General features: G+C 41.8%; 1 protein-coding gene across 3 annotated transcripts in view; it reads right to left on the reverse strand.

Moving 5' to 3' along the window:
• OTOG (otogelin) overlaps positions 1-24,619 on the reverse strand; it is a 170,392-nt gene extending 145,773 nt beyond the window's left edge. For all 3 annotated transcript variants that reach the window (XR_012159331.1, XM_073347364.1, XM_073347365.1), the window contains exons 1-4: positions 24,300-24,619; positions 23,992-24,052; positions 23,378-23,432; positions 15,217-15,307 (exon numbers count right to left, since the gene is read on the reverse strand). Coding sequence is in view for 2 of the 3 variants with exons in the window: in XM_073347364.1 (XP_073203465.1) it covers positions 15,217-15,307; positions 23,378-23,432; positions 23,992-24,052; positions 24,300-24,366 (274 nt within the window). In the remaining variant the exon portion in view is untranslated. The remainder of the gene's footprint in view (positions 1-15,216; positions 15,308-23,377; positions 23,433-23,991; positions 24,053-24,299) is intronic.
• Between the last annotated feature and the right edge of the window lie 537 nt (positions 24,620-25,156).

The raw sequence follows: 25,156 nt of genomic DNA on the forward strand, positions 1-25,156 counted from the left end.
CAAGTATACAAAGTAGAAATAGTTTATAATATCCAGAGAAGAAAAGCTTGAGAACATATCTGTTGTATGAAAATAAATGCATCATTGTCATTTAAAAGACTGGAGCTAAGCAGGCAAGTTGAACTTTGAAAGAAGTAACCTCAGGTAGTACAGCATTTGGATTTGGCCTTTTTTTGTTTTACTTATTTTTTCTCTAAAAATACTCCAGTCTTTAGATAGAAGCATATTTTTGCTCACACAATTCTTGTACTTATACAAACCATACTTATAACTCACAAGTCATGCACTGAAACACAATATAAGGTCAAGGTTTCACTGGAAACAGGTACTGTTCTCTCCTACTTCTAGGGAACGTTAATGTTTGAAATGTCAAATCACAATCAACAGTGTGTACAGTGAAATCATGGAGTGTCCTGATTCACTTCAGCTTTTGAAAGGGACAACTGTGTTATTTTAAGTTTGAACTTTTACTCCCCTTAGAAATACTAATATGAAGCCCAACCCTGCAAACCTACATGCAAGTACTGTGATTGGTTTCAATGGGCTTGTCTCGTGAGTGAGGCTTCAAGGATTTGCACCCATGTTTTATGATGCCAAGTCATCTCCCATGCATTATGTTTTCTTCCAAATATTGGCATTCACTGCACACAAATACAAAAAACACAAAGACCACCATAAGCTCATTCTGAACTATTTTACTAGAATGGCTGAATTCTATCTCCTGTAGACTAATTTTAAGATCACAAATCAAAATGTTTTGACAAGCCAGGAAAGGAACATTCAAAGGATGCATTCCCATTACTTTACTGTGGCTGTCTTTAGCAAGATAGCAAGCTAAAGACTTCAGCAAGAGTAATTTACCAGTAAACTTAATTTCAAATGTTATTTTCCTGCCTCATTTCCTGTCCTTAGCTAGAAGTTCATTTTATTGATTTTTTCATTGCCAATTTTATACAAATATCTGCTATAGCAGGTGCCCAGTTTGTTATTCCAGCACTGGAGAAGTGAGCTGTAGCTCACGAAAGCTTATGCTCTAATAAATTGGTTAGTCTCTAAGGTGCCACAAGTACTCCTTTTCTTTTTGCGAATACAGACTAACACGGCTGTTACTCTGAAACCAGTACAAATACCATTATAGATAAAATGAGCCACATAGTTCCTCCTTTTAAAAACTTTAATTCTACTAATAAAAAATAATCTGAAGTAAAGATGAGCATTGAAAGGTATCCTGTGAGAGTGATCCAGACAAAAGTAACTGCAGATTCAACAGCAAACAGAAATTAAGAAATTTCAAGTTTAACGAAAACAGACCATATTCATTTTAAAACTCTAATTGGAGTTTGATCTGATTTTCAAATGGGCCTCAAAAATGACACCCAGAAGTTTTGCATGGGCAACCATATGCACATACAACTGCCTTTAAATGTGTACACCAGGTAACTATGCATATAATTTCCATTAATAACCCTTCTAAATAACTATCACATGTGGGCTAAACTGAACTATGGCTATATAGGGATTGTCCTATGAGAGCATAACCAGTCTGAATCCCACCTTTTAAAACTGCATGGAGTTGGTTTATTGATCACAGTAGAGGTTTCACTATAAAATGCTCACATTTCAAATTTCTTCTGTTTTGTAAGATTTTATCTTCTTAAGAATTAGTCCCTTTGCTTAAAATCGCACCTATGCTGGCACTTATAAGATTTCTCAGCACAGGAGCAACTTTTTGTCCAAGATTTTTAAAAATAGGTGCCTAAATCCATACTTGGTAACCTAAGTAAATGGTCTGATATGCAAACCTGCTGAGGACCTAGCAACTCCCATTAACTATAATTGACTTCAATGGCTGCTGCTAGATACTCAGCACTTTTGCTAATTAGACACCTAAATCTATGTTTAGGAGGCTAATTTAGGCTATTATTTATGAAAATGTTCACATTCAACTGTGTGTTTCCACAATACCTTCACAGTTAGTCTACGGAAAGAAGCTGTGCCTTTTCCATGTTAGGCACAGTGACTTTCATGAAGGGGACTCTGACATTTCAGCGTATGTGTATGTAAGGTAAATGTCACCTTATCTAGAAGTTGTCACCTGAGGAATTGATTTTAATATAATAAATGTTATATTTATATAATATAAATAGATTTATATTGTTTCAACAATATCTGAATGCAACATTTTGACATTTCCAAAGTGGAATATTTAATTCCATGGGGAAAAAAAATCAAGATTTTGACTTTTTGTTCCAAATTGGGACAAATACAAATTTCAAAATCTCAAAAATGTTTGCAGGACAGAAATTCCATTTTCCAACCAGATCTAGAGACAAGAGACAGTGATTGAGAGGGTATATATACACACACTTACATGGAACTATTTCAATTACAAACTTATTTGAGATGTATATTAAGTGGCAAGGCAGAACAATGGGTCAGCTTCCTATATTCCCATTTCTGGATATCTGGGTTCAAGCCCTGGTTAAAATAATTTCCTGGGATGCTGCTTCTGCACAATACAGCTGCCCTTGTCACAAAGGTACCACTCAAGAGGCCACAGAGGTCAGCATGACTGGAACACTAGGATATGACCGGTCAGAGTTGGGAGAGCTTTTTCGAGGGTGGAAGGCAAGCTCTACGGGCTGTGTATTGTGCTGCACTCCAGCCTACATTAATAGTCGGACTTCTGCTTTATCAAGAGGCAAAGTTAACAATCATTTGGAAAAAAGGGGTAGTTATTGGTCACCAGCTTGCCTAGATATATAACCTGCCTTTAAACTGTTTGCAAATGAACATCTGGCTGCTGGGTCAGAAATAGTTTACATCTCCCGGTAACTTGCCCCTTTGTCAAGCTCAATTATTTCCAGTCAAATTGACAAAAACGAAGGCTGAACCCTCAGCCTCCCCACTTTGTTCCAAAGCCAGAGAACTTGGTTGCTCTTCTTCTCCTCCTCTGGGAGGCTGAGCTGCTGGGCTGAAAGCTTGTCAGTTTTACTTGTAAAATTGACAAAAGCCTTCCCAGGGGGAAGCCGAAAAATTCTGTGATGATTCTCCCCACATGAGTTTTTTTTTCCTGAAAACCTTCCATATTTTATCTTTCATCCTGGCTGGGAACAATTCCCCCACCCGAAAACATGAGCTTTTTCACCATTTTCCAACACTTTGCCCATTAGGCGTGAGTAAAGACCACTGAAAATACTCGCCAGGCTGCAAACATCACTGTGGCAGGACGAATGCAGCAGGTAAATTGTTTGCTCATTATCATGACATATGTTTCTAACAAACACAGAGGCCCCGATTCTCCATTGCATATGATCAGCTGTTGTGACCATGGCAGGCAGAGGAAGCTGCTTGCGACTCACCGAACCTTAGATGCCCAGCCCCTGCCAAACTTAGAGCAGCAGGTGACCTAATCCAATTTCCCCAGGGGAAATTCCATGAAGAGTTTACAATAGCAGATCAGCTGTAGTGTAGCTCATCTCCATTGCGCCCCTTCCTGCCCCCAGGTTACATCCTTCTCCCCCTTACACTGGGGATAGGGTGAGCATCAACCATAGGTAGTAAATACACCACCTCTTCTAGCTTTACCATGGTGGATAATCCACCTGCACAAGAGGAATTCTCCTGTAAGCATTTTAGTAAAGAGCAATTTGGCACTGGAAAATACAACCCAGATGATTGAAAATGCACATAAATCAAGAATGATTTTGATAATGGCATAATTAATCCCTTTTGCACTCTACAACTGCCTTCCTCAATCCCTCCACGTGGAAATTCACCCTGTGCATAGGGCCTGTGTAACATGGACATACCCCAGTCGTCAGCGGGCGGAATTGACTCTGGGACCTCTGGAGCTTAGTGCATGAGCCTCCACTGCATGAGTGAAAAGCCAACTGGCTGTTAGCTAAGGCTGTAGAGCAGACTCATTTTTTCTCTCTCTCTAAGTCATCTCCGTGCCACTAGATAGGACAGAACACCACACCCAGAATGTGTGTGGGTTACACCTGTACAAGGCTTTTGCACCACAAACCCTTTTTGGAAAACTTAAGTGGTGCATAAGCCTACTAATGGGTCTCTGAAGTAGGATGAATTTTATGCATAATAGCCTGGCACCTTTCATTCCTGGTCCTGCCCACTGTCTCCCAAGATTGGGAATAGAACTCAGGAATCCTGACTCCCAACATGTTGCACTAGCCAGTGCCTTTAGTAAAGTGATGAGCTACTGCCTTCAACAAGAGTAATTTAGTCTTCAGTGTGAAAGTCATTAAGCATCTGTCCTTCTCGATAAGCTAAATGAAATGCAAATGTCCACTTTGATTGGGTTGTCTGAATTGGCTGAGGTGCTGCTGTGTTCTGAAAATTGAGTGAATCCCCAGATAACAGTTTACACTGATAACAAAACTAGTCAGGTGATCTGACAGGCTTCAGGTTGTCCTTCCTTTCACAAAAAGGTGGGTACATATAGAGCACTGTGTCAGTGTAAAGCAGTTAAGTATTACCAGTGCAGTATGGCCTGATTTCAGTCCTGCTTCACTAGGTAGTCACTCAGAAGGCCTGTGATACCATGCAAGTGGAAACCTGGATTACTTTAATTTTGTTGCACCTATCAAGAAGCTCTTTAGGCTTTCACTGAACAACATCTCATGCCAGTATTCAGCTTCCTTTCAATTTGTAATCATCTTAAAAACCCCAACATGTTCTCAAGCCAAGTGAATCTTTTCAAGATGGAGTTGAGGGTGTCATCTCAGCATGTATTTAAGTGTTTCTGACCCTCTCCAAAATCCGGTGCTACAAATTGCACAAAGTGAGATACATTGGGTTTGGATTTCGCCAGCGTTCGAGTGACATAAATGTGTCACTCTGGTGTCTCAACAGCAATGCAATTTTCAAAATAGCCCACGGCAAGACTTTCAAGACAAAGCAACCTCCTGCATTTGGCAGGCAGTTTTTTGATTGTGTGTGCCTGGAAGAGCATTATACAAAATGGAACAGAAAGATGGAAGACCCTACAAAAGAAACTACCCTTCCCTCTTCCCCATACACACCACACATACCCGCACATAGATACATGATTCATCCATTAACATTTCTTACTGACAAAACTGTGTGTGTCTTTGGGACGTTCTGTTAGGAAAAGTGAAAGGATTTTCTTGCATAGAAGCAGGAGGTTCTATGCTACAGGATTCAACAACTAAATCTCATATAGTATTGTGTTGTGAGCTGTATATTCACTCAGGCTTTGGAGTACCTCTGAATAAAGCAGGTGAAGCACCATCACACTGAACATCACAGGTGACGTTCACTCCTGTGCAGAGGGCTATGGTATGCAGCACTTAAGTCCCACTTGTAGATCTAAAGTGAAACTTAAGTGGTGCATAGATTCTGTGTTGGCTCTCTCCATAGCGGCGAATTTCATCCTATTTAGACTCTTAATTCTTTGGAGCAAGGATCTTGTCTGTATATATGTGTATAAAGCATCCACCTTCACACTCTGTATAAAGTAACTGGCTTCATTAAGAGGGCAAAAGTAATCACAGTGAAGGTTGAAAGAGAATTCAATTGAACTACCCTGATTTACGCCAGCTGAGGACCTGGTCCATAGTTTTCACATGCTAAACCCACAGTTCATCCTCAGTGAAATGCTACCTTGCTCGTGTGTTTCTCCAGAGTTCCAAGACACAACAATATCTTGTAACTCGGTTATTGGCTAACATCCTGAGCCCAATCCTGAGCCCAATTCTAAGAAGGCCAAGGACTGCAGCTCCCACTGCAATCTATAGAAATCGGAGATGCTCAGCAGCACCCAGGTGGTGTTCAGCATTTTACAGGACAAGACTAGAGAGAATACTTGATGATAAGGTTTGATTTAAAGGATTTATTGGCATGTGTTTGAGATACTCACATCACTTATGAGTAGCAATGCCACCACAATAGTGATGCAGATTTGGATCCCAAACGAGCACCTGTAAAACACTTCCACCACCCGATGCCATTATATATTGCATAGATGTCAAGTGTTTCATACATACTATTTTTTTAAATAGTTTGAGTAGAAATTTTTAAAAATTGTATTAGGACTATGGCATCCCTTTGCTCGGGAGTCTGAGATGCTAGAATAAATCCCAGTAAAGTGGTTTAGTGGACAGGTGATGTGTTCATAGACATGCTCAGATAAATTGTAAAGGTATGTGATCAATTTATTTATGACATGCTTGTACAATTATCACATGGGTATCTTAGAAAGAGAGAATGAGTGAAAAACCCCACACATAATGAATTAATCTTGATTTTATGTGATGACTGAGCTTTCCTTTTTCTTTACTAGAATTGTGTCTTCGGTTTTTAAAAATATCCTGACAGTTGTTTTTCTTTTTAATGTGCTCTCCTTCAATTTTTTTAAGACTGTAGGAACACAAATATTGCCTGGTTCTTCATTCCATATCCATTACCACTGTCCTTCCTAGACCCTGCAAGAGTGTATTAATAATCCATGAGAACTTTTTATATTTATAAAGTTTCAAAGTGATGCGTAATATCCAAAAATATTGAGTCTGAGATATTACAGACAACAAATAATTGTAAGGTTGAAAATTAATTGCTAAATATATATCCATCTATATAAATCATAAAAACAGTAACTGCACTTAAAATAAACTGAGATTTTAAAAAGTTGAGGGCCCTAATTCTAAAATAGACATTAAACCCAGCAGAATATCAAATACTAATAATAAGGCTTTGTGGTTCTATATCACCTTTAATATGAAGAACATGATCAGTTTATGAAGTCTACTAGTATCCCTGTTAGGCAAGAAAGTACAATTCAAACAAGTAAATAGAAGCACAGAGAGGACAGGAGACTTGTCAAACATCAGGAAAGAGGACAAGCCAAACTCTGCACTGGAACAGGGGTGGCAACAAGTGATGGCCTGTTTCTTTAGAGCAAGAAGCAGGGGTGGATTGGTGCAAGAGCTTCGGTGGCAAGAGATAAGAGCATGGCTCGGTGTGGCAGCAGGGAGGACTGGGCAGATCTGGAGCACAGGTCCATGGAGGCAGGGATGGGCGTGGGCTCAGTGCTGGGGTTGCAGTGTTGGCACGGCAGTTAGTGTGACATCCCTGTAACAATGGCAAATGTCACAAGCCTCTTTTTAATGAGACATATTGAGCCGTTTGCTACCTTGAAGAATGTGGCCTCCTTGTAATTCAGGTTAGGGTCTATGCCCTTTTCTCTCTTGGCATTATGCTTCTGTAGCTAGCTAATAAAACTGAGTGTCTTGTACTGAGGCACTAGTTTATGGGGAGGAGAGGGGTTAGAGGCCTGCTAGTACTTTCAGCAGCGTGACTTCCCTGCCATAAGGATTTGAGTTGCTGCCCTTTATTCCCTTGGTTTGATGCTACTTGAACCAGCTGCTCCAAATGAGCCCCCTATAAGCAGGCTCTCCTCAGACACTATTGAGCATGTCCCCAAGAAACTGTGCACAGAGAGCTGTCCCACAGCACTTGGTTTCCAACTTGCCTGGAGTTCTACAGCCAAGCTTCCGGTCTCACTTTGCTGTTAAGATTCCGCAACACTTGCTGGTACATTGAAAAACAGAGGCTCTTCTGGCACTTTTGAAACGAAGCAATCACCATAGCCTTCCTTTTCTCATTGACTTTGGAATACGTCACATATTCTGCTTTTAATCATCTAACATGCTGATTTTGTTTTAAAAATTTGGAACTGCTCGGAACTTGCTTAGTTGTGTAGGGTAATTTTGGAGATTTTGGCTTTGGGGTAGGATTGAATTGGTAGTTTGGCCACCTGGGGGAAGCTTGGGAGGAAGTGAGACCCCCACAGAAGGATAGGAGGACAAGCTAGAACTCTGTTAGAGCTAGAATTCCAGGAAGTCAGCAGACCCAGGAAAGGAACATTGACTTATTATTGACGCTGAGGGGACTCTGCTCAGCCCTGTCCTAAGGCTATCTGACTTACACACACACATTCTAACACTTCAAAGCAGAAGTGGAAAAGAAGAAGAAAACATTTCAGAAATGGCTAGGGAAAGGCTGGAAAGAAAAACGTCTCTAACGATAGAGGTGAAGGAAGGGGTCTCTGAGCACAGTGACATCCCTGTAACTAGGTCTAGGGTCACTCATGAACAGCCTAAGGCAGGGGTCTCAAACATACAGCCCGCAGGCGGCCCACAGAGTTATTTCCTGCAGCCCGCCATAGCTCCACTCACTCCCCACCCTGACGCCTCCAACCCCCAAGCGCGCCGCGTCCCCACTCCTCCACCTACCTCCCAGCACTTCCTGCCACCAAACAGCTGTTTGGCAGTGCTTAGAACTTTCCAGGAGGGAGGGGGGAGGAGCAGGGACATGGTGCACTCAGGGGAAGAGGTGGGACTGGGACAGGAATTTGGGGAAGGGGTTGGAATAGGGGCAGGGAGGGGGCAGAGTTAGGGTGGAGACTTTGGAGAAGAGGTTGGAATGGGGGCAGGGAAGGGGTGGGAAAAGGCAGGGCAGGGGTAGGGCCACATGGAAGGGGTGGAGTGGGGGCAGGGCCGGGGGGGGTGGCTTTTGTATCTTTGTATGAAAATGTGTCAGTGATGCAGCCCTTGGGCCAATGTACTAGTCCTCAGTGGCCCTCATGGTGATTTGAGTTTGAGATCCCTGGTCTAAGGGGATGTTGAGCATTTTCATTTCTTGAGCCGGTTGACCACCTTGCAAACAGGGTTCAGGTCTGTGGTATTTGGGTCTCTCTACATTACGCTCCTTTAGCTGGCAGTGGGAGTGACAACTCTGTGATCAGAATGTATGTCCTAACACTCTCTCTTCCAGGACAGCTTGGGCCTTTTGGTACCTTCAACAGGTTGACGCCCTGTAACTAGTTTCAGTCTCTGCCCTTTTGGCATTATACCCTATTGACACTCTAGTTAGTGTGACAACCCTATGGGACATACTGAGGTTTTTGGTGCATTATAGAGGGGGACTTTCCTATAAGCAGGGGTTTGTTCTCTGCCCTTCTGCCACTGTACCCTTCCCTGCAATTCGGATTTGAGACGCTGTCCTTTAGTCTCTTGGTTTGATGCTTCTTTGGCCAGCTGCTCAGAATGAGCCCCTAGTAAGCAGAGTATAGTGCCCGAGGAGAGCTTTTGAGCACGTCCCCAAGAAACTGTGCACAGAGTCCTGTCCTACAGCACTCTTTTTCTAACTTGTCTGGAATTCTACAGTCAAGCCTCCTGGTTTGTGTCTCACTTTGCTGTTGGAGAGAAGATTCTGCAACAGTCACTTGTCAGTTCAAAAAGAGAGGCTCTTCTGACACTTCCAGAAAAAAATCAATCAGTGCAGTCTTCCTTTTCTCATGGACTTTGGAATATATTGCAATTAATTTCACACTGCCTTTACTCTTCTAGTCCCTCCCCCCTTTATTTTTTAAGGTTTGTGAACTGCGTTGTGTTAATGGGAAATCTAGAGACTTTGACTTGAAGTTGAATTTACTTCAGAACATTCCTGTGTTATTTTCCTTTCTTGGTGTTGTGCTAATTTCTCCAGCTAATTCATTTCTTCCTTTAAAGTACTTTCTAACTGTATTCAAGCAATATTTATCATTCCCCTTGTACACTTTAGTCTTACTTCTTTGATAATACCTTAACTTCTGCATCCATCCCTTTATTGTGTCATTTTATTACATTTTGGAATTACTTAGTATGAAAAGAAACCATTTTTCCCCCTGAAATAAATTATAGTATCTTTTTAATCATTGAACTGAAACTCTGTTTATGCTGCCTAAAATCATATAACATGCTTCTAATTTTTCTATTGAAATCCATTTGAATTTTGTTAAAACTCTGAACTCTGTATTGAATGCTTTTTCTAGCCTCATGACGCTGATGACAGGAATGAAGCACCCAGTGGAAAAAAAGAAAGGAAGGACAGAGAAGGAAAGGCGACTGGCGAGAAGGAGAGGAGAAATACTTGATAAAAGCACAGTATCTATTGTGACAAAGTTCCTCCTCTACCTTGGAGGGTCTTGCACTTATTGGGGGATTTGCTCGCCTTGGAGCTTCACGGCAGCCCTTAGTTTGGCTGTTTTCGTGAACCCACAGTCCAGGTCAACTCCTCCTGTGTCTGACAAGGAATTGGGAGGTTTGGAATTGGGAGGTTCCAGCCCAGGGCCCTGTGAAATGCAGCTGTCTAGAGTGCCTCCTGAAATAGCTGTGCAACAGCTACAACTCCCTGGGCTACTTCCTCGTGGCCTCCTCCCAACTTTTTCTTTAATCTCACCATAGGACCTTCCTCCTGATGTCTGATAATGCTTGTACTCCTCAGTCCTCCAACAGTATGTGTTCTCACTCTCAGCTCATAGTGCCTCTTGCTCCCAGCTCCTTACACGCGCACCACAAACTGAAGTGAGCTCCTTTTTAAACCCAGGTGCCCTGATTAGCCTGCCTTAATTGATTCTAGCAGCTTCTTGAACGGCTGCAGGTGTTCTAATCAGCCTGTCTGTCTTAATTGTCTCCAGAAGGTTCCTGATTCTTCTGGAACCTTCTCTGTTACCTTACCCAAGGAAAAGGGACCTACTTAACCTGGGGCTAATATATCTGCCTTCTAATACTCTCCTATAGCTATCTGGCCCAACCCTGTCACACTATGAATCCATTTAATATTTCCAAAGTAAAATTTTACAATAGTCTCACCTATGAACAAAAATTGAACTAACAATGCATTAATAGGTTTTCTAAAGCAAAAAGTAAGTAGGACTTATGTGACTTATAAAAAAAAACACACAAAAAAACCTTTTTGTATTCTCTTCAGGTCATTATCATATCCAGCCCTGTGGCAGCTGAGTGCCTTGGAAGGATAAATGAAACAAAACAGATGACTAACATCTGTCACCTATCAAATGCCAACTCATGTTTATCACAACACTTTGATGACTAAATAAGTTTCCTGAAATGTGAGAACATGCCAACACTGCATCTTATCTAATAAGCATAGATAGTCCCCCAAGAAAACAAAGCATGCTTTGTGTGTTGTGCATTCATGGTAGTAGAAAAATAGGACATATTTTTGGTTTAAATTATGAAACACTCTTTACTATTCTTTCATAGTCATTTTGATGTTATTGTTTGAAGATTTGGGCTTTATTAAGGTTAGCAAATAGTCATTTTGACATTATTTAAGTCTCCGTTGGTTATAGCAAGTTTTTCCGAGCCGTAGAATCATTTAGAAAGGCCACCTGGAAAAGTAAATTGAAAAACCAATTGCTAGTAGGCACCCTATTAACCCATCTCTTTTCTCTCAATCCATAAGAACCCCCACTTTTGATACCAAAACAGTGCCATAGCGATAATGTCATGTAGAACTGAACTATGTTTTCTACCTATTTTGAGATGCTGGCCACTCAGAAATTGATCAACAAAACTGGAGAATTTGCATCAACTATTTATTGAATCTTGATAAGTAACAAAATAGTTCAAACAAATGTTTTTGCCTAGGTGACTTTTTTATCTAAAACACTAAATCACTTCTTTAAAAAATGTGTTCCTTCATACATGACTTAAAGCATTAATCACTCAATTATATAGTATACATCTGTTTTTTAGTAACAGTTTCCTCACATGGTACTGAGGAATAATTGTGAATCTATAATGCAAAGACCTTAAACACACAATAATGCTGTATAATCATAGCTCATTATTCTTGATTTCCTGCTGGGAGTGCACAAATGGATATTTGAAAGTTATGAGATTTTAATTTTCAGCTCAATAGGGAAGCAGAACCTTTTTGGTTACCTTAGCTCTTACTATCCTGCAAACTTCCAAACTCTGGGATGAAGAGGACAATGCAGAATTAAGAAATTCCCAGCAACACTTCATGAGTTTAGCATTTCTGCAGACCACTGAGATCCCTTAATCCTCTAGCTTTTTAAAACGTTGCAATTGTATAAAGCTGTTCACACAATGAGGTGTTGAACAATGGATAATATTAAAAGAGCCCTTATTTTAGAACTGGTAGTTAATTCTATTCTGTCCTGAGAAGATCCCCACTTCTGATGCTTTTGTGAAAGGAGTTAATTAAATTCATTGTCACTACTTGATAAAACTTTATTCTATGTTAAATTCATAGATTTAACTTTATTATTTGTCATAATCTTGCTTTATTTTACTTTCTATAATTCTTTAATGTAGTTTAAAGTGTAGGACTTCAGAATTAGTCTCAATTTTCTTTGGTTAAACAAGGAATCCAATAAACGTGCAAAGAATCTGGGTATGATTAGCCTTATTTTTTACCTTTGTTTTATGGTCTTTGAATGTAACTGCCCTGTAATGATGCAAGTTTTCATTTTTCTCTTGTTCTCTGGAATTTTGGCAGGTTACAGAATGACCTCCAAATGAGGATGAAGAACTCACTGCCACTCAGGTGCATATAGTTTTTCTTCTTTGGTTTCTAAGGTGCACAAGAGTGGAACTTTATTTGATCCCCTGCCCCACACCTCTCACCTACTGCCCACAAGTCTCCAGTCAGCTGTAGACTTCTCCACTCCTGTGGATCTCTTGAGTTGTGCAGGAGCAGAGGCCAGTTCCTAAGCATGCTATATTGCAAGGCCTCTATCACTTCTATGGCAAAGTTGGCCTAAAACATGCAGGTCCCCCAGATTCTGCAGCATTTTATAGTTCAGGAAAGTTCAAGTAAATTAAATTATGAAAAATACAATAATCCCATGTTTATTTTTAAAAAAAATAATTTTATGTTAGTGCTAAATACTCAGTGTGTCAGGTTTTTGTACTGAAAATAAAAAACTGCATTGGGTGGGAGAGAGCTGGAGGTTTAGATAGCCGGGAAGTGGGCATGAAGATATAAAATTACTCTTTGTTAAGTATTGCAAACAGTGCTAATGCTTTGAGCAAAGTTTCTGGTGAATAATTAATTTACAATGAGTTTATCTTTTGTGGCAAGGATTCATTTCTATTGTACCAGATTCATTTTCTTCCACAGAAAAAGTCAGGGTGAGCTAGGGTGGCATTTCTGATGTATTACCTTTCCCTTATTATTCAAAAAAGCCAATTTGGAAAGCAAAAAGTGATATTTTTCACCTACTGTATGAAAAGTGTTTATACATGTCTAAGGAAAGACAGAAGCTGAAGAAAGTTATGGTTCTATAGATAGAATGAGGGGAAATTTTAACATTCCAACACAATAACTGCTATAATATGAAAAACAGAATATCTATTGTAAGACTAGTATACAAAATGGCTTTAAGATGAAGGGGAAATGGGTTTCAAATATGCTGTTTTGCCACCGCAGCTGAATCAGTTTGAACTTCAAAGTTTGTTGGCACTCAGCAGGTCTACTCTCTGCATTCCACCTTTACAGCCTGGAGCTGTGTTGGGTAATGGCATGTCCTAGGTACCCCAGTGACTGACACGCAGCCGAGGATGGATTGATGGGTCAATTTAATGACTCAATTCTCAGAGGGCTCTGTGGTCTCGTCTTCCATAAGAAAACAGGTGTTAACTTGTTAGCTAACAAGTAAATTTAAAAAGTAAAATTCTAGTGAAGACGAGGCAGATTGTAGTTTTAACACAAGTTAGCAGGTCAAGGTAAAGACTAAGGGGAAGCTCAGAGTTTACTTTGACCTGCTAACTTGTGTTAAAACTACAGCCTGCCCGGTCTTCACTGGGGCCTCACCTTGACAACCACATTCACTCATGACAGTGGAGTTGGTCTAGCTGGAGTATGAGCAGTAACACTGCAAAGCTATACTTGAATTAGTGAGTCTACAGGGGATATATCTCATGGGATTTTACTTTGTATTAGTTAAGAACACATCTTTTTCCTAGTGAAGATGCAGCTTTTGTGTTTTAACTGCACAAGTGTTTCCAAAGTATAAAAGAGGATGATTACCACTACCCTAAGGTCTGTCACAGCCAAAAATCTCCCTCCTCCCTGGTTTTGTTTAAATTTCCCTCATCACTTCTCGATGAGTCATTGATCATTCAAGTAAATATATCTCACCCACATTCTGGGCTTTGGAATAGAAAAAAGTATCATAGAATCATAGAATACCAGGGTTAGAAGGGACCTCAGGAGGTCATCTAGTCCAACCCCCTGCTCAAAGCAGGACCAATCCCCCCAATTTTTGCCCCAGATCCCAAATGGCCCCCTCAAGGATTGAACTCACAACCCTGGGTTTAGCAGGCCAATGCTCAAACCACTGAGCTATCACTCCCCCCGCCCCAAGTACTTGTCACATTGACACCACAGTCACTCCCCTGTATTTGGATTATGTTTTTGGTTTTCTCCCCTAATTTATGATCCCTGAGTCTGTCTGATTTTTGTAGCCATGTTCTGGAGTAGCCTTAGTCTGTCATTCTCTACAAAGCTACTTGGTCCAGTGTTCTTCTGAATATAGAGAGTAATATTCAGTGTACAGCTGCTAGACCACCAAGCCTCCAGGCAGCTCTGATACTGTTTTATTACATTTCCAGACAGGGAAGTATTTGGGATAGCTGATATCTTCCATTCCCAATCCTTTCAATACCAACACCAAGAACCTTATAAGAAGAAACATTAGGGTTTACTTGACCATCTTAATATTTAGTGTACTGTTCCCTGATGCCTTATTATATAGTTTAACTTATTATGTTTAACTTTTAAAAACAGGGTTCTTTAAATACAAATCATTTTTGATTTCTAGCCTGTTTCTCAAGAGTTGTGACTATCCAATACAGCATGAAGGCCTGTATCCCTTATTATTAGTCTTAGCAGAACTCAATATTTTTTAAAGTTTCAATAAATATTTAAATTTTCACAGTGGTGGGAAATTATGGGGGATCAGATATTATCTAATTACCTTAGATGTTGAGATTCAAAAATTTAAAGTTTTATAATGGTTAACATACAATCTGTCAAAATGTCAAAATTTTAGTCTTAAATCAAACTAAATTTCTCAAGCAGCATTTTCCTTACTTTGCCAACCTGTACATTTTGATTATCGATGGAAATATTTTGTCAGTTTGGGTGTAGATAGTGAAATTGATGTTTATTGACATTTACGAATAACAGTTACATTGCACCTGGAGATTCATCAGGTCAGGCCCCATTATGGTAAGTGCTGTAAAAACATTTTTTTCCACATGTTGTTCTAATTCCCCATGTAAGACTTAATACTTATATCAAACTATTTCATGAGCTGTCTATTACTCTTCGTATTCAAAAAGAAAAGTAGCTTACTGGATCCTTCACATTTCATACTACGAAAACTTCTTTCCCAGGATGAGGATGTTGTAGTAGATGAAAAGATATAAACTGAAGTTCCAGGCTCCTTTACAAAAACAAGAAAAAAAAACACTCATTTAAACAATTATATTGTTGTTTGTTCAAGCTATTTTTCACCTCTTAAAATCAAATAGTAAATTCTCACCTTTTTACTAGGATTCATACCTAGATAATGACTCTGAGCAGTCAAATAGATTAGGGCCATATTGTACCATCAACTTTTTAGCAGGGTTAAAGGACTTTAAATAGATTGGAATAAAGGATTCTTATAAAAGACCTCAGACACATTATGTTCCAGTTATTATACAGAGGTTTAAAAAAAACCATAGTAACAACTTCCAAAATACCAATATGAGCTACACAAAAACTGTACCCACACACTCCTCTTTCCCCCACCTCCCAACAATTACAGCCTCTGCACCTTAATGCTTTTATTTAACAAAGGCACTGAGTGCAAACAATTTCCTGTTTTGGAAATTCTTATCACCAAATGAAATAGTCCAAGAAATGAAAACCTAGGAATTTACTACTGCAAACTTGTTTACCATTGCATGTGTGCTGTACTCCTAAATAAAATAACCCTTACTAACAGGACACAGTTAGGCAAGGTCTTTTCTTAAAGTAAACATATATTCCATTTTTAAGGTCGTGGCCTGATCTAAAGTCCATTGAAGATAATGGGAGCCTTTCAACCAACTTCAATAAACTTTTGGTTAGGCCCTAAAAGCTTCCCATCATCTGTGTCTCAATCCCTCTCTCCAACTCTGTAAATTTCCATAATGTATTGCTCAAAACTATGGTCAGGTTCTCTTCTTCTGTTCCCTTTTTCATTAATACTTCTGCTGTCATCTCCACTAGGCAGCTAAGCTTTCTAATTTGTCTTGTTTTTTTCCCCTCCATTCCATGTTTGCAAAGTTACTATGAGTTACATACCTCTAGATCCTGTTTCCTTTCCCAATAAATTACCCTTTTTTGGGGGGGGAGGGTAGGGGCAAAGGGCTCTCATTGTTTCTAGTCCATTTCACATGTGTTCTTCTTTGTTGGAATTCCCATTGCGCCACAATTCTCTTATTTTACCCTTTCAATTCCTTTTTCTCTTTTGCATTCTTTCAATATTAATCTCTTCAGTTTCTTTCTTTCCGCAGATTGCATTCTGTCCTCCCATCAAGTAACTTAACTATTCACAATGCAAACAACTCCCTGCTCCCAACTTCACTTACTTCCATAGTGAGCATCTGTATCACATATCTTTGAATTTGAAATGGAGTTGGTCTAATCTAACAATAGAAGCTCGTGCCAGCACTTTAAAAAACAGTTTAGGAGTACAGTCTAACCTTTCAGCCCTGGCCATCATTAATCTAACAGCCTCCAGAAAATTTAAAGAGACAACATTGTTTAGGACCATATAATCAAAGGGGCTTAAACCCATAGTCCTATATTATGCATTTAATTATTTTGATAACTTCTTGAAAGTGCAAAGCCTTGGAGATGTACAGGCAAATATAATTTGCATATGTTGTGATTTGGTATTTGCCCAATTTATAGGAAAAATGTAGCTTGCATGTACGACTAATAATTTTGTATATACAGATATGAAAAAACTGCAGATACAATTGTATCCATTTGCTTTTGAAGATGTGGCTTCTAGTATCTAGATTCTGATGTAATATATGGTTAACAAGGGACTGTCTACATGAAATGGGATAGTCAGATAACATAGTAACAGATGCGGTATCAGTGCTTGTAATGCAATAAAACCAAAACACCTATTTTCAGAACCGTTAAAGACTATTTTCTGTCCAATTTTGTATAGGAAACAAGTTGCAAAATGACCATCCATTCTTTTTCTATTTTCTATTGCAACCCTTTATAAAGAGGGAATATTTTTATATCAGCTCTTGTAAAAAGTGTGCTTTAATGCACCCATGGCCATTAAGTTTTGTTCAAAATCTATTGATATACAAAAGGCATCAAACCCTGTAAAAATGTATCAAACACTACATTTCAAGGCTGGTGTGAACAAAGGTGTTCACAGAATAGAAAATTTTCCAAAATGCCAAGTCACTTCTGCCTTAATTGCAAACAGTTAAGAGCAATACAGAAGGAAGGACAGTATCATCATAAAACTGTGATTGAGGCTCTAAAAAGTCCTTCAGATCTGTTAGGAGTTCCATCAACCCTCCTACTCAAAGTATCAAATTGCAGCCATCAGCCCAATTTTAGTCTTGTGCTTAAGAAAACAGAAGAGCAGAACTTGAGACAAATAAGAATTGAAGTGATTTTTATTTCACACAGTGCCAGTTACATTGTAGTGTATAGAATGTGCTCATCTGAAGTATTAAAATCTAGTTAATCATTCATTTGACATAAAGATACCTGGTACGTCATTTTAACAATTCCCAGTTAAGATGTGTTGCCAAATTTGGAAAAATTATATTATTCATGAATGTAATGAAAGAGTGACTGGGCAACACAATGGCATTGAATATTGATGAATGCAAAGTAATGCACATGGGAAAACATAATCCCAACTATATATACAAAATTATGGGGTCTAAATTAGCTATTACTGCTCAAGAAAGAGAGCTTAGCATCATCATCATCATGCCTGGCAATGAGGGGCGATCAACAGGTTATCTCAAGTGCTTATATACAAATGCACAAAGCCTTGGAAACAAGCAGGGAGAACTGGAGGTCCTGGTGATGTCAAGGAACTATGACGTGATCGGAATAACAGAGACTTGGTGGGATAACTCACATGACTGGAGTACTGTCATGGATGGTTATAAACTGTTCAGGAAGGACAGGCAGGGCAGAAAAGGTGGGGGAGTAGCACTGTATGTAAGGGAGCAGTATGACTGCTCAGAGCTCCGGTACGAAACTGCAGAAAAACCTGAGTGTCTCTGGATTAAGTTTAGAAGTGTGTGCAACAAGAGTGATGTAGTGGTGGGAGTCTGCTATAGACCACCGGACCAGGGGGATGAGGTGGATGAGGCTTTCTTCCGGCAGCTCACGGAAGCTACTAGATCGCATGCCCTGATTCTCATGGGTGACTTTAATTTTCCTGATATCTGCTGGGAGAGCAATACAGCAGTGCATAGACAATCCAGGAAGTTTTTGGAAAGCGTAGGGGACAATTTCCTGGCGCAAGTGCTAGAGGAGCCAACTAGGGGGGGCGCTTTTCTTGACCTGCTGCTCACAAACCGGGTAGAATTAGTGGGGGAAGCAAAAGTGGATGGGAATCTGGGAGGCAGTGACCATGAGTTGGTTGAGTTCAGGATCCTGACGCAGGGAAGAAAGGTAAGCAGCAGGATACGGACCCTGGACTTCAGGAAAGCAGACTTCGACTCCTTCAGGGAACGGATGGCCAGGATCCCCTGGGGGACTAACTTGAAGGGGAAAGGAGTCCAGGAGAGCTGGCTGTATTTCAAGGAATCCCTGTTGAGGTTACAGGGACAAACCATCCCGATGAGTCGAAAGAATAGTAAATATGGCAGGCGACCAGCTTGGCTTAATGGTGAAATCCTAGCAGATCTTAAACATAAAAAAGAAGCTTACAAGAAGTGGAAGGTTGGACATATGACCAGGGAAGAGTATAAAAATATTGCTCGGGCATGTAGGAATGTTATCAGGAGGGCCAAATCGCACCTGGAGCTGCAGCTAGCCAGAGATGTCAAGAGTAACAAGAAGGGTTTCTTCAGGTATGTTGGCAACAAGAAGAAAGCCAAGGAATGTGTGGGCCCCTTACTGAATGAGGGAGGCAACCTAGTGACAGAGGATGTGGAAAAAGCTAATGTACTCAATGCTTTTTTTGCCTCTGTTTTCACTAACAAGGTCAGCTCCCAGACTGCTGCGCTGGGCATCACAAAATGGGGAAGAGATGGCCAGCCCTCTGTGGAGATAGAGGTGGTTAGGGACTATTTAGAAAAGCTGGACGTGCACAAGTCCATGGGGCCGGACGAGTTGCATCCGAGAGTGCTGAAGGAATTGGCGGCTGTGATTGCAGAGCCACTGGCCATTATCTTTGAAAACTCGTGGCGAACCGGGGAAGTCCCGGATGACTGGAAAAAGGCTAATGTAGTGCCAATCTTTAAAAAAGGGAAGAAGGAAGATCCTGGGAACTACAGGCCAGTCAGCCTCACCTCAGTCCCTGGAAAAATCATGGAGCAGGTCCTCAAAGAATCAATCCTGAAGCACTTGCATGAGAGGAAAGTGATCAGGAACAGCCAGCATGGATTCACCAAGGGAAGGTCATGCCTGACTAATCTAATCGCCTTTTATGATGAGATTACTGGTTCTGTGGATGAAGGGAAAGCAGTGGATGTATTGTTTCTTGACTTTAGCAAAGCTTTTGACACGGTCTCCCATAGTATTCTTGTCAGCAAGTTAAGGAAGTATGGGCTGGATGAATGCACTATAAGGTGGGTAGAAAGCTGGCTAAATTGTCGGGCTCAACGGGTAGTGATCAATGGCTCCATGTCTAGTTGGCAGCCGGTATCAAGTGGAGTGCCCCAAGGGTCGGTCCTGGGGCCGGTTTTATTCAATATCTTCATAAATGATCTGGAGGATGGTGTGGATTGCACTCTCAGCAAATTTGCGGATGATACTAAACTGGGAGGAGTGGTAGATACGCTGGAGGGGAGGGATAGGATACAGAAGGACCTAGACCAATTGGAAGATTGGGCCAAAAGGAATCTGATGAGGTTCAATAAGGATAAGTGCAGGGTCCTGCACTTAGGACGGAAGAACCCAATGCACAGCTACAGACTAGGGACCAAATGGCTAGGCAGCAGTTCTGCGGAAAAGGACCTAGGGGTGACAGTGGACGAGAAGCTGGATATGAGTCAGCAGTGTGCCCTTGTTGCCAAGAAGGCCAATGGCATTTTGGGATGTATAAGTAGGGGCATAGCGAGCAGATCGAGGGACGTGATCGTTCCCCTCTATTCGACATTGGTGAGGCCTCATCTGGAGTACTGTGTCCAGTTTTGGGCCCCACACTTCAAGAAGGATGTGGATAAATTGGAGAGAGTTCAGCGAAGGGCAACAAAAATGATTAGGGGACTGGAACACATGAGTTATGAGGAGAGGCTGAGGGAGCTGGGATTGTTTAGTCTGCAGAAGAGAAGAATGAGGGGGGATTTGATAGCTGCTTTCAACTACCTGAAAGGGGGTTCCAAAGAGGATGGCTCTAGACTGTTCTCAGTGGTAGCAGATGACAGAACGAGGAGTAATGGTCTCAAGTTGCAGTGGGGGAGGTTTAGATTGGATATTAGGAAAAACTTTTTCACTAAGAGGGTGGTGAAACACTGGAATGCGTTACCTAGGGAGGTGGTAGAATCTCCTTCCTTAGAGGTTTTTAAGGTCAGGCTTGACAAAGCCCTGGCTGGGATGATTTAACTGGGAATTGGTCCTGCTTTGAGCAGGGGGTTGGACTAGATGACCTTCTGGGGTCCCTTCCAACCCTGATATTCTATGATTCTATGATCATGGACAGTTCTCTGAAAATATCTGCTCAATGTGCAGCAGCAGTCAAAAAAGCTAACAGTGTTAGGAACCATTAGGAAAGAGATAGATAATAAAATAGAAAATATCAGAATGCCACTATATAAATCCATGGAATGGCCAAACCTTGAATATTGCATGCAGTTCTGGCCACCGCTATCTCAAAAAGGGTACATCAGGATTGGAAATAAAGAAGGGCAACAAAAATGATTATGGTTATGGAACAGCATCCATCTGAGGAGAGATTAAAAAAGACTGGGAGTGTTCAATTTAGAAAAGAGATGATTAAAACAGGAGATGAGAGAGATCTATAAAATCATGAATGTTGTGGAGAAAGTGAATAAGGAAGAGTTATTTATCTCTTTACATAACACAAGTACCAGTGAAATTAACAGGCAGCAGATTTAAAACAAATATAAACCAGTAATTCTTCACACAAGGCAGAGTCAACCTGTGGCACTTGTTGCAGGGGATATGTGAAGGCCAAAAGTACAGCTGGTTTTTAAAAAAGAATGAGATATGTTCATGGAGGATAGGTCCACCAATGGCTACTTGCCAAGATGGTCAGGTGTGCAACCCCCTGCTTTGGGTGTCCCTAAACCTCTGACCGCTGGGATTTGATGACAGAGGATGAATCACTTGATTAATTGCCCTGTTCCGTTCATTCCCTCTGAAGCATCTGGCAACAGCCACTGTTGGAAGACAGGATACTGGGCTAGATGGACCACTGGTCTGACCCAGAATCGCCATTCTTAATTTCTTAAATATAATTAAACCATAACAAATATGTCCACATAAAATGACCTTAAAATGTGGTTAACTTTATTATTTACAATGTTTCATGCTCAAGAGTTTTAACGTTCAAATCCTTTTTACCATTTTGTAACACACTTTTAGAAGACTCAGAAGGAGGTAGGATAACTACTGTTCGTATCACAAATTAATCAGTGTTCCCATCTCAATAATTAAATGCTGACCATAGCTAACTTTTTAAATCTACCAGATATACACAGTATTTCCCACAAAAGTTTGTGCTAAGTGATTTAGGATCAGTAGTCTAACACAGAAGGAACAAAGAACCAGTTACCGTTCCCTGAATACCTTTTTAAAGAAAGCAAGGAAGCCTTTGACTTTATCTGTGGTTGACTTAATTACCTGTTTGTGGCTGTGTAGCATACTTCTCTCTCCACTGAACTTTTCCAGAAACAAACAGTGGAGAGAAAGAATCAGATTCCCTTCTGGGAACTTGATTAAAGGGTGCAAAATGGGATTTTCCCACACCCCCAATCAAAGATGGAAAAGCATGCAAAGTAATAAGGGAAATTGCACGTCAGCAGCAAGCTGAATAAGATAGTATTCTGTTGCCAAAGTAAAATATGTACAAAAAAATCAGCACTGATTTATTAAAATCTAATGTTGTTAGCTCATGACTTTTATTTAATATTGCAATTAGCTAACTGTTTTGCTTTAGTAACAAAGGGCCCAGATTCACTCACTGTGCGACATTGCTCAGTTCCCACTGAATTGACAACACTCTGCACGCTGTAAGATTATGTTCTAAAGGCTGAAGGAGCCTATTTTCTCCAGAAATTCTAAATACATCCAATCACTGTTAATAAGAGGTTTTCAACCTATAGTTTATCTGTTTCCCTTGATTCAACTATTGATATTCTGCTGCTAAGGAAATAGGGAGACTTTTAATCCTGCTAGAAAGGTTTGAAGTACAAAAAAAAGGAGGAGTTTATAGACTCCAAATTTGAACTAAATTACATTTACTTTAGTTTAATTATATTGTGTGTTTGAAATCTGTTTGTCAGTCTTCTTAAAGAATCATCAGATCCAACAAAATGTTTCAAGTGCACTGATTGATAGTACCTCTCAGTGAACAAAGTATTACACAGTACTCAAATTAAATATAATTTTTCCAAGGCTGGTATCATTTGCGGAAAGCAATAACAACACTCTTCCCTATGCACTGCTCATTAATCCTTGAAGTACTGCCCTGTATGAAATCTTGCTAAAGACCATCATTTAAATATGCTTAGTGGAAGAAATATAAAATGTGATCTTCTTAGCACGCTTGAAAATCGATTTAAAAAAAATTGATTCAATAATCTGCAACTCCCATTAATGTGCACCTTCTAAAATCTTAGTTTAATTTCCCATCATTCCAGATTAGAGAAACAACCAGAAACAGTACTCTTAAATGACATTTTAAGGATGTCTAACATTTAAGCACATTAGTCGATGTAACTGTTCTCTTCCTGATAGGGTTCATTCACAGTTCTGCCCACCCTCAACTAACCTTTCCATAAATCATAAAGGCAAAAGACCACCCCAGAAAAAACAAACAAACAAAAAACCAGGGCTAAAGACAATCAGAGCTCACTGCAGGCCTGTGAGAGCACAGCTTGTCTGACACAGCTGACAAGGAAAGGGAGTTTGTCTCCCAGGCCGGGAGAACATGATGGAATAGAAGCGCAGCTCACGCTCTCAGCGGGCGGACTCCCTCCCCTTACACATGAATAGCTAACTCGTGGCCCGAGCTGCAGCTGTGCACTAGCTCGGCCTGCATGGAAGGGCTCCCCCAGCTGAGGGGCTGCGCCTCGCCTACCTGCTTTGCCGGCGCAGCGGGATCTCCTTTCCGCGGCGCTGCACGGCTGCCGTTCCTGGGGAAGAGAAGAACAAGGCTGGGTCTGTTCGGCGGAGGTAATCCGCACCTTTCCTACTCGGCCGTAACCCTCACACAGCGAGTTTGCGCTTCAGCCCTACACGGCTGCGGGCGGCGGCGGCCGTTCTCAGGCTCCAAAGGCGACCCCGGGGGACTACACCAGAGTCCTTGCCACAGCTCCCCGGGGGCTTCTCTAGCCTCTGAGGCCACAGGCCCGGCCCGCCTAAGCCACTGAGCCCACCCTGACGGCTGCACAGCGCACAGGGCAGAGCACCGAGAGTCCAGGCTGTTCCCTGCACAGGGGGCTCCTGTGACCCCCCGGACCTGCCATGCAAGTCGAGGGAAGAATCCCATCTGCTCTTCAAATCAGGCTCCTGGTGTCCCTGGAGGAGCAGCAGAGAGGGAGGCAACGGGGGTCCCCAAGAAGCCCCCGGGTAGCTGAAGCAGCTCTAGTGGGCGCAGAAAAAATCCACCCAAGCTTGGCGCCAATAGACCCATAGCAGCCCCCGCCCGCCCCTTCGGAGATGATAACGAGCCAATACGCTGAAGCCTCTTACCTGGGGAGCAGAGGGTCCCCGCTTGGCGCGGGCTGCGCCCCGGGGCTCCATGCAGACCGGGCTGTAAGACAGTAGCCAGGGTTAGCTATAGGGCTGCTTCCCCCGGAGCTCTCGCGGGGCCACTTTTCTCCCCGGCTCCCCCACAGCTCTAGCCCCATCCCCTGTCCACCGGCTGCGCGTACCCTGCGGCTCCTCTCCCCCGCGGAGAAAGGCAGCGGGCAGCGCGCTAACCCAAGGGGTCGGGGGACGAAACCACCCCCCCCCGCGCTCCCAGCAGAGCGCCCCTCCTTTCCTGAGGCGCCGCTCACCTTGGGAGATCCAGACGCAGGAGAGCCCAACATAGAGAAGCCACTTGGGCTGGAAGTGGGGCTCCATCCGGTTGGACTGAGCGGGAGGCTGAACTCCCCCGGAGAAAGAGGCAGGCGCTCCCCGGCGGAAAGCGAGGTGGAGCCGGTCCGCCTGCTCCCCTACCTGCACGCCGGGCACATCACGGCGCGGCTGAGCGCGCCGCACTGCAGGGCGGCGGGAAGAGCGGGGCGGACAAGCCCTCGCTTGCTCTTCCTACGTCTGGCTGTTCTTCCCCCTCCTCCTCCTCCAACTCAGACCTCTCCGCAGCCCCCCACGCCCGGGGCCCTGCGACTCCTCCTCTAATTACCATCATTCGGCCGCTATCAAAGGCCCCCAATTGGTCCCACCCCCTCCTTCTCTCCGGTGACTCCCTCACGATCACTTGAGACCTCAAGGGCGGTTCTAGTCTGAACAGTGACCCGGTAACATGGGATTCTATCCTCATCCCGTGTCAGTGACTCCAGACTGCGTTGGCCTTGTTTACCAGTAAAACTACCTGATTTTTTTTTCTAACCACCCAGCCAGACGAACACACCTGGGGAGCTAAAATTATTGTTTTTTTCTGGCTTGTGCATGATCAGTAATAAAGAGTCTGCCCCTGTAATTTGAGTCTGGAGGAGCTCGTTCTCACATAACCCTATTGGCTCTACAGTCCTAACAGGACTAAAACTTTTAAAACTAAAATTTTTGGTACCAAGGTCAGCAGATAAGATTCTAAACAATCATAGAAAAGTAGGAGTAACTGGAAGGGAGTTAAAAAGGTCATCTAGTCCAGCCCCCAAAATAGTGGTGTTGGGGTTACATTGTAATATTCAGT

Source organism: Lepidochelys kempii, chromosome 6, assembly GCF_965140265.1.
Source record: "Lepidochelys kempii isolate rLepKem1 chromosome 6, rLepKem1.hap2, whole genome shotgun sequence".
In the NCBI taxonomy this organism is placed as follows: domain Eukaryota; kingdom Metazoa; phylum Chordata; order Testudines; family Cheloniidae; genus Lepidochelys; species Lepidochelys kempii.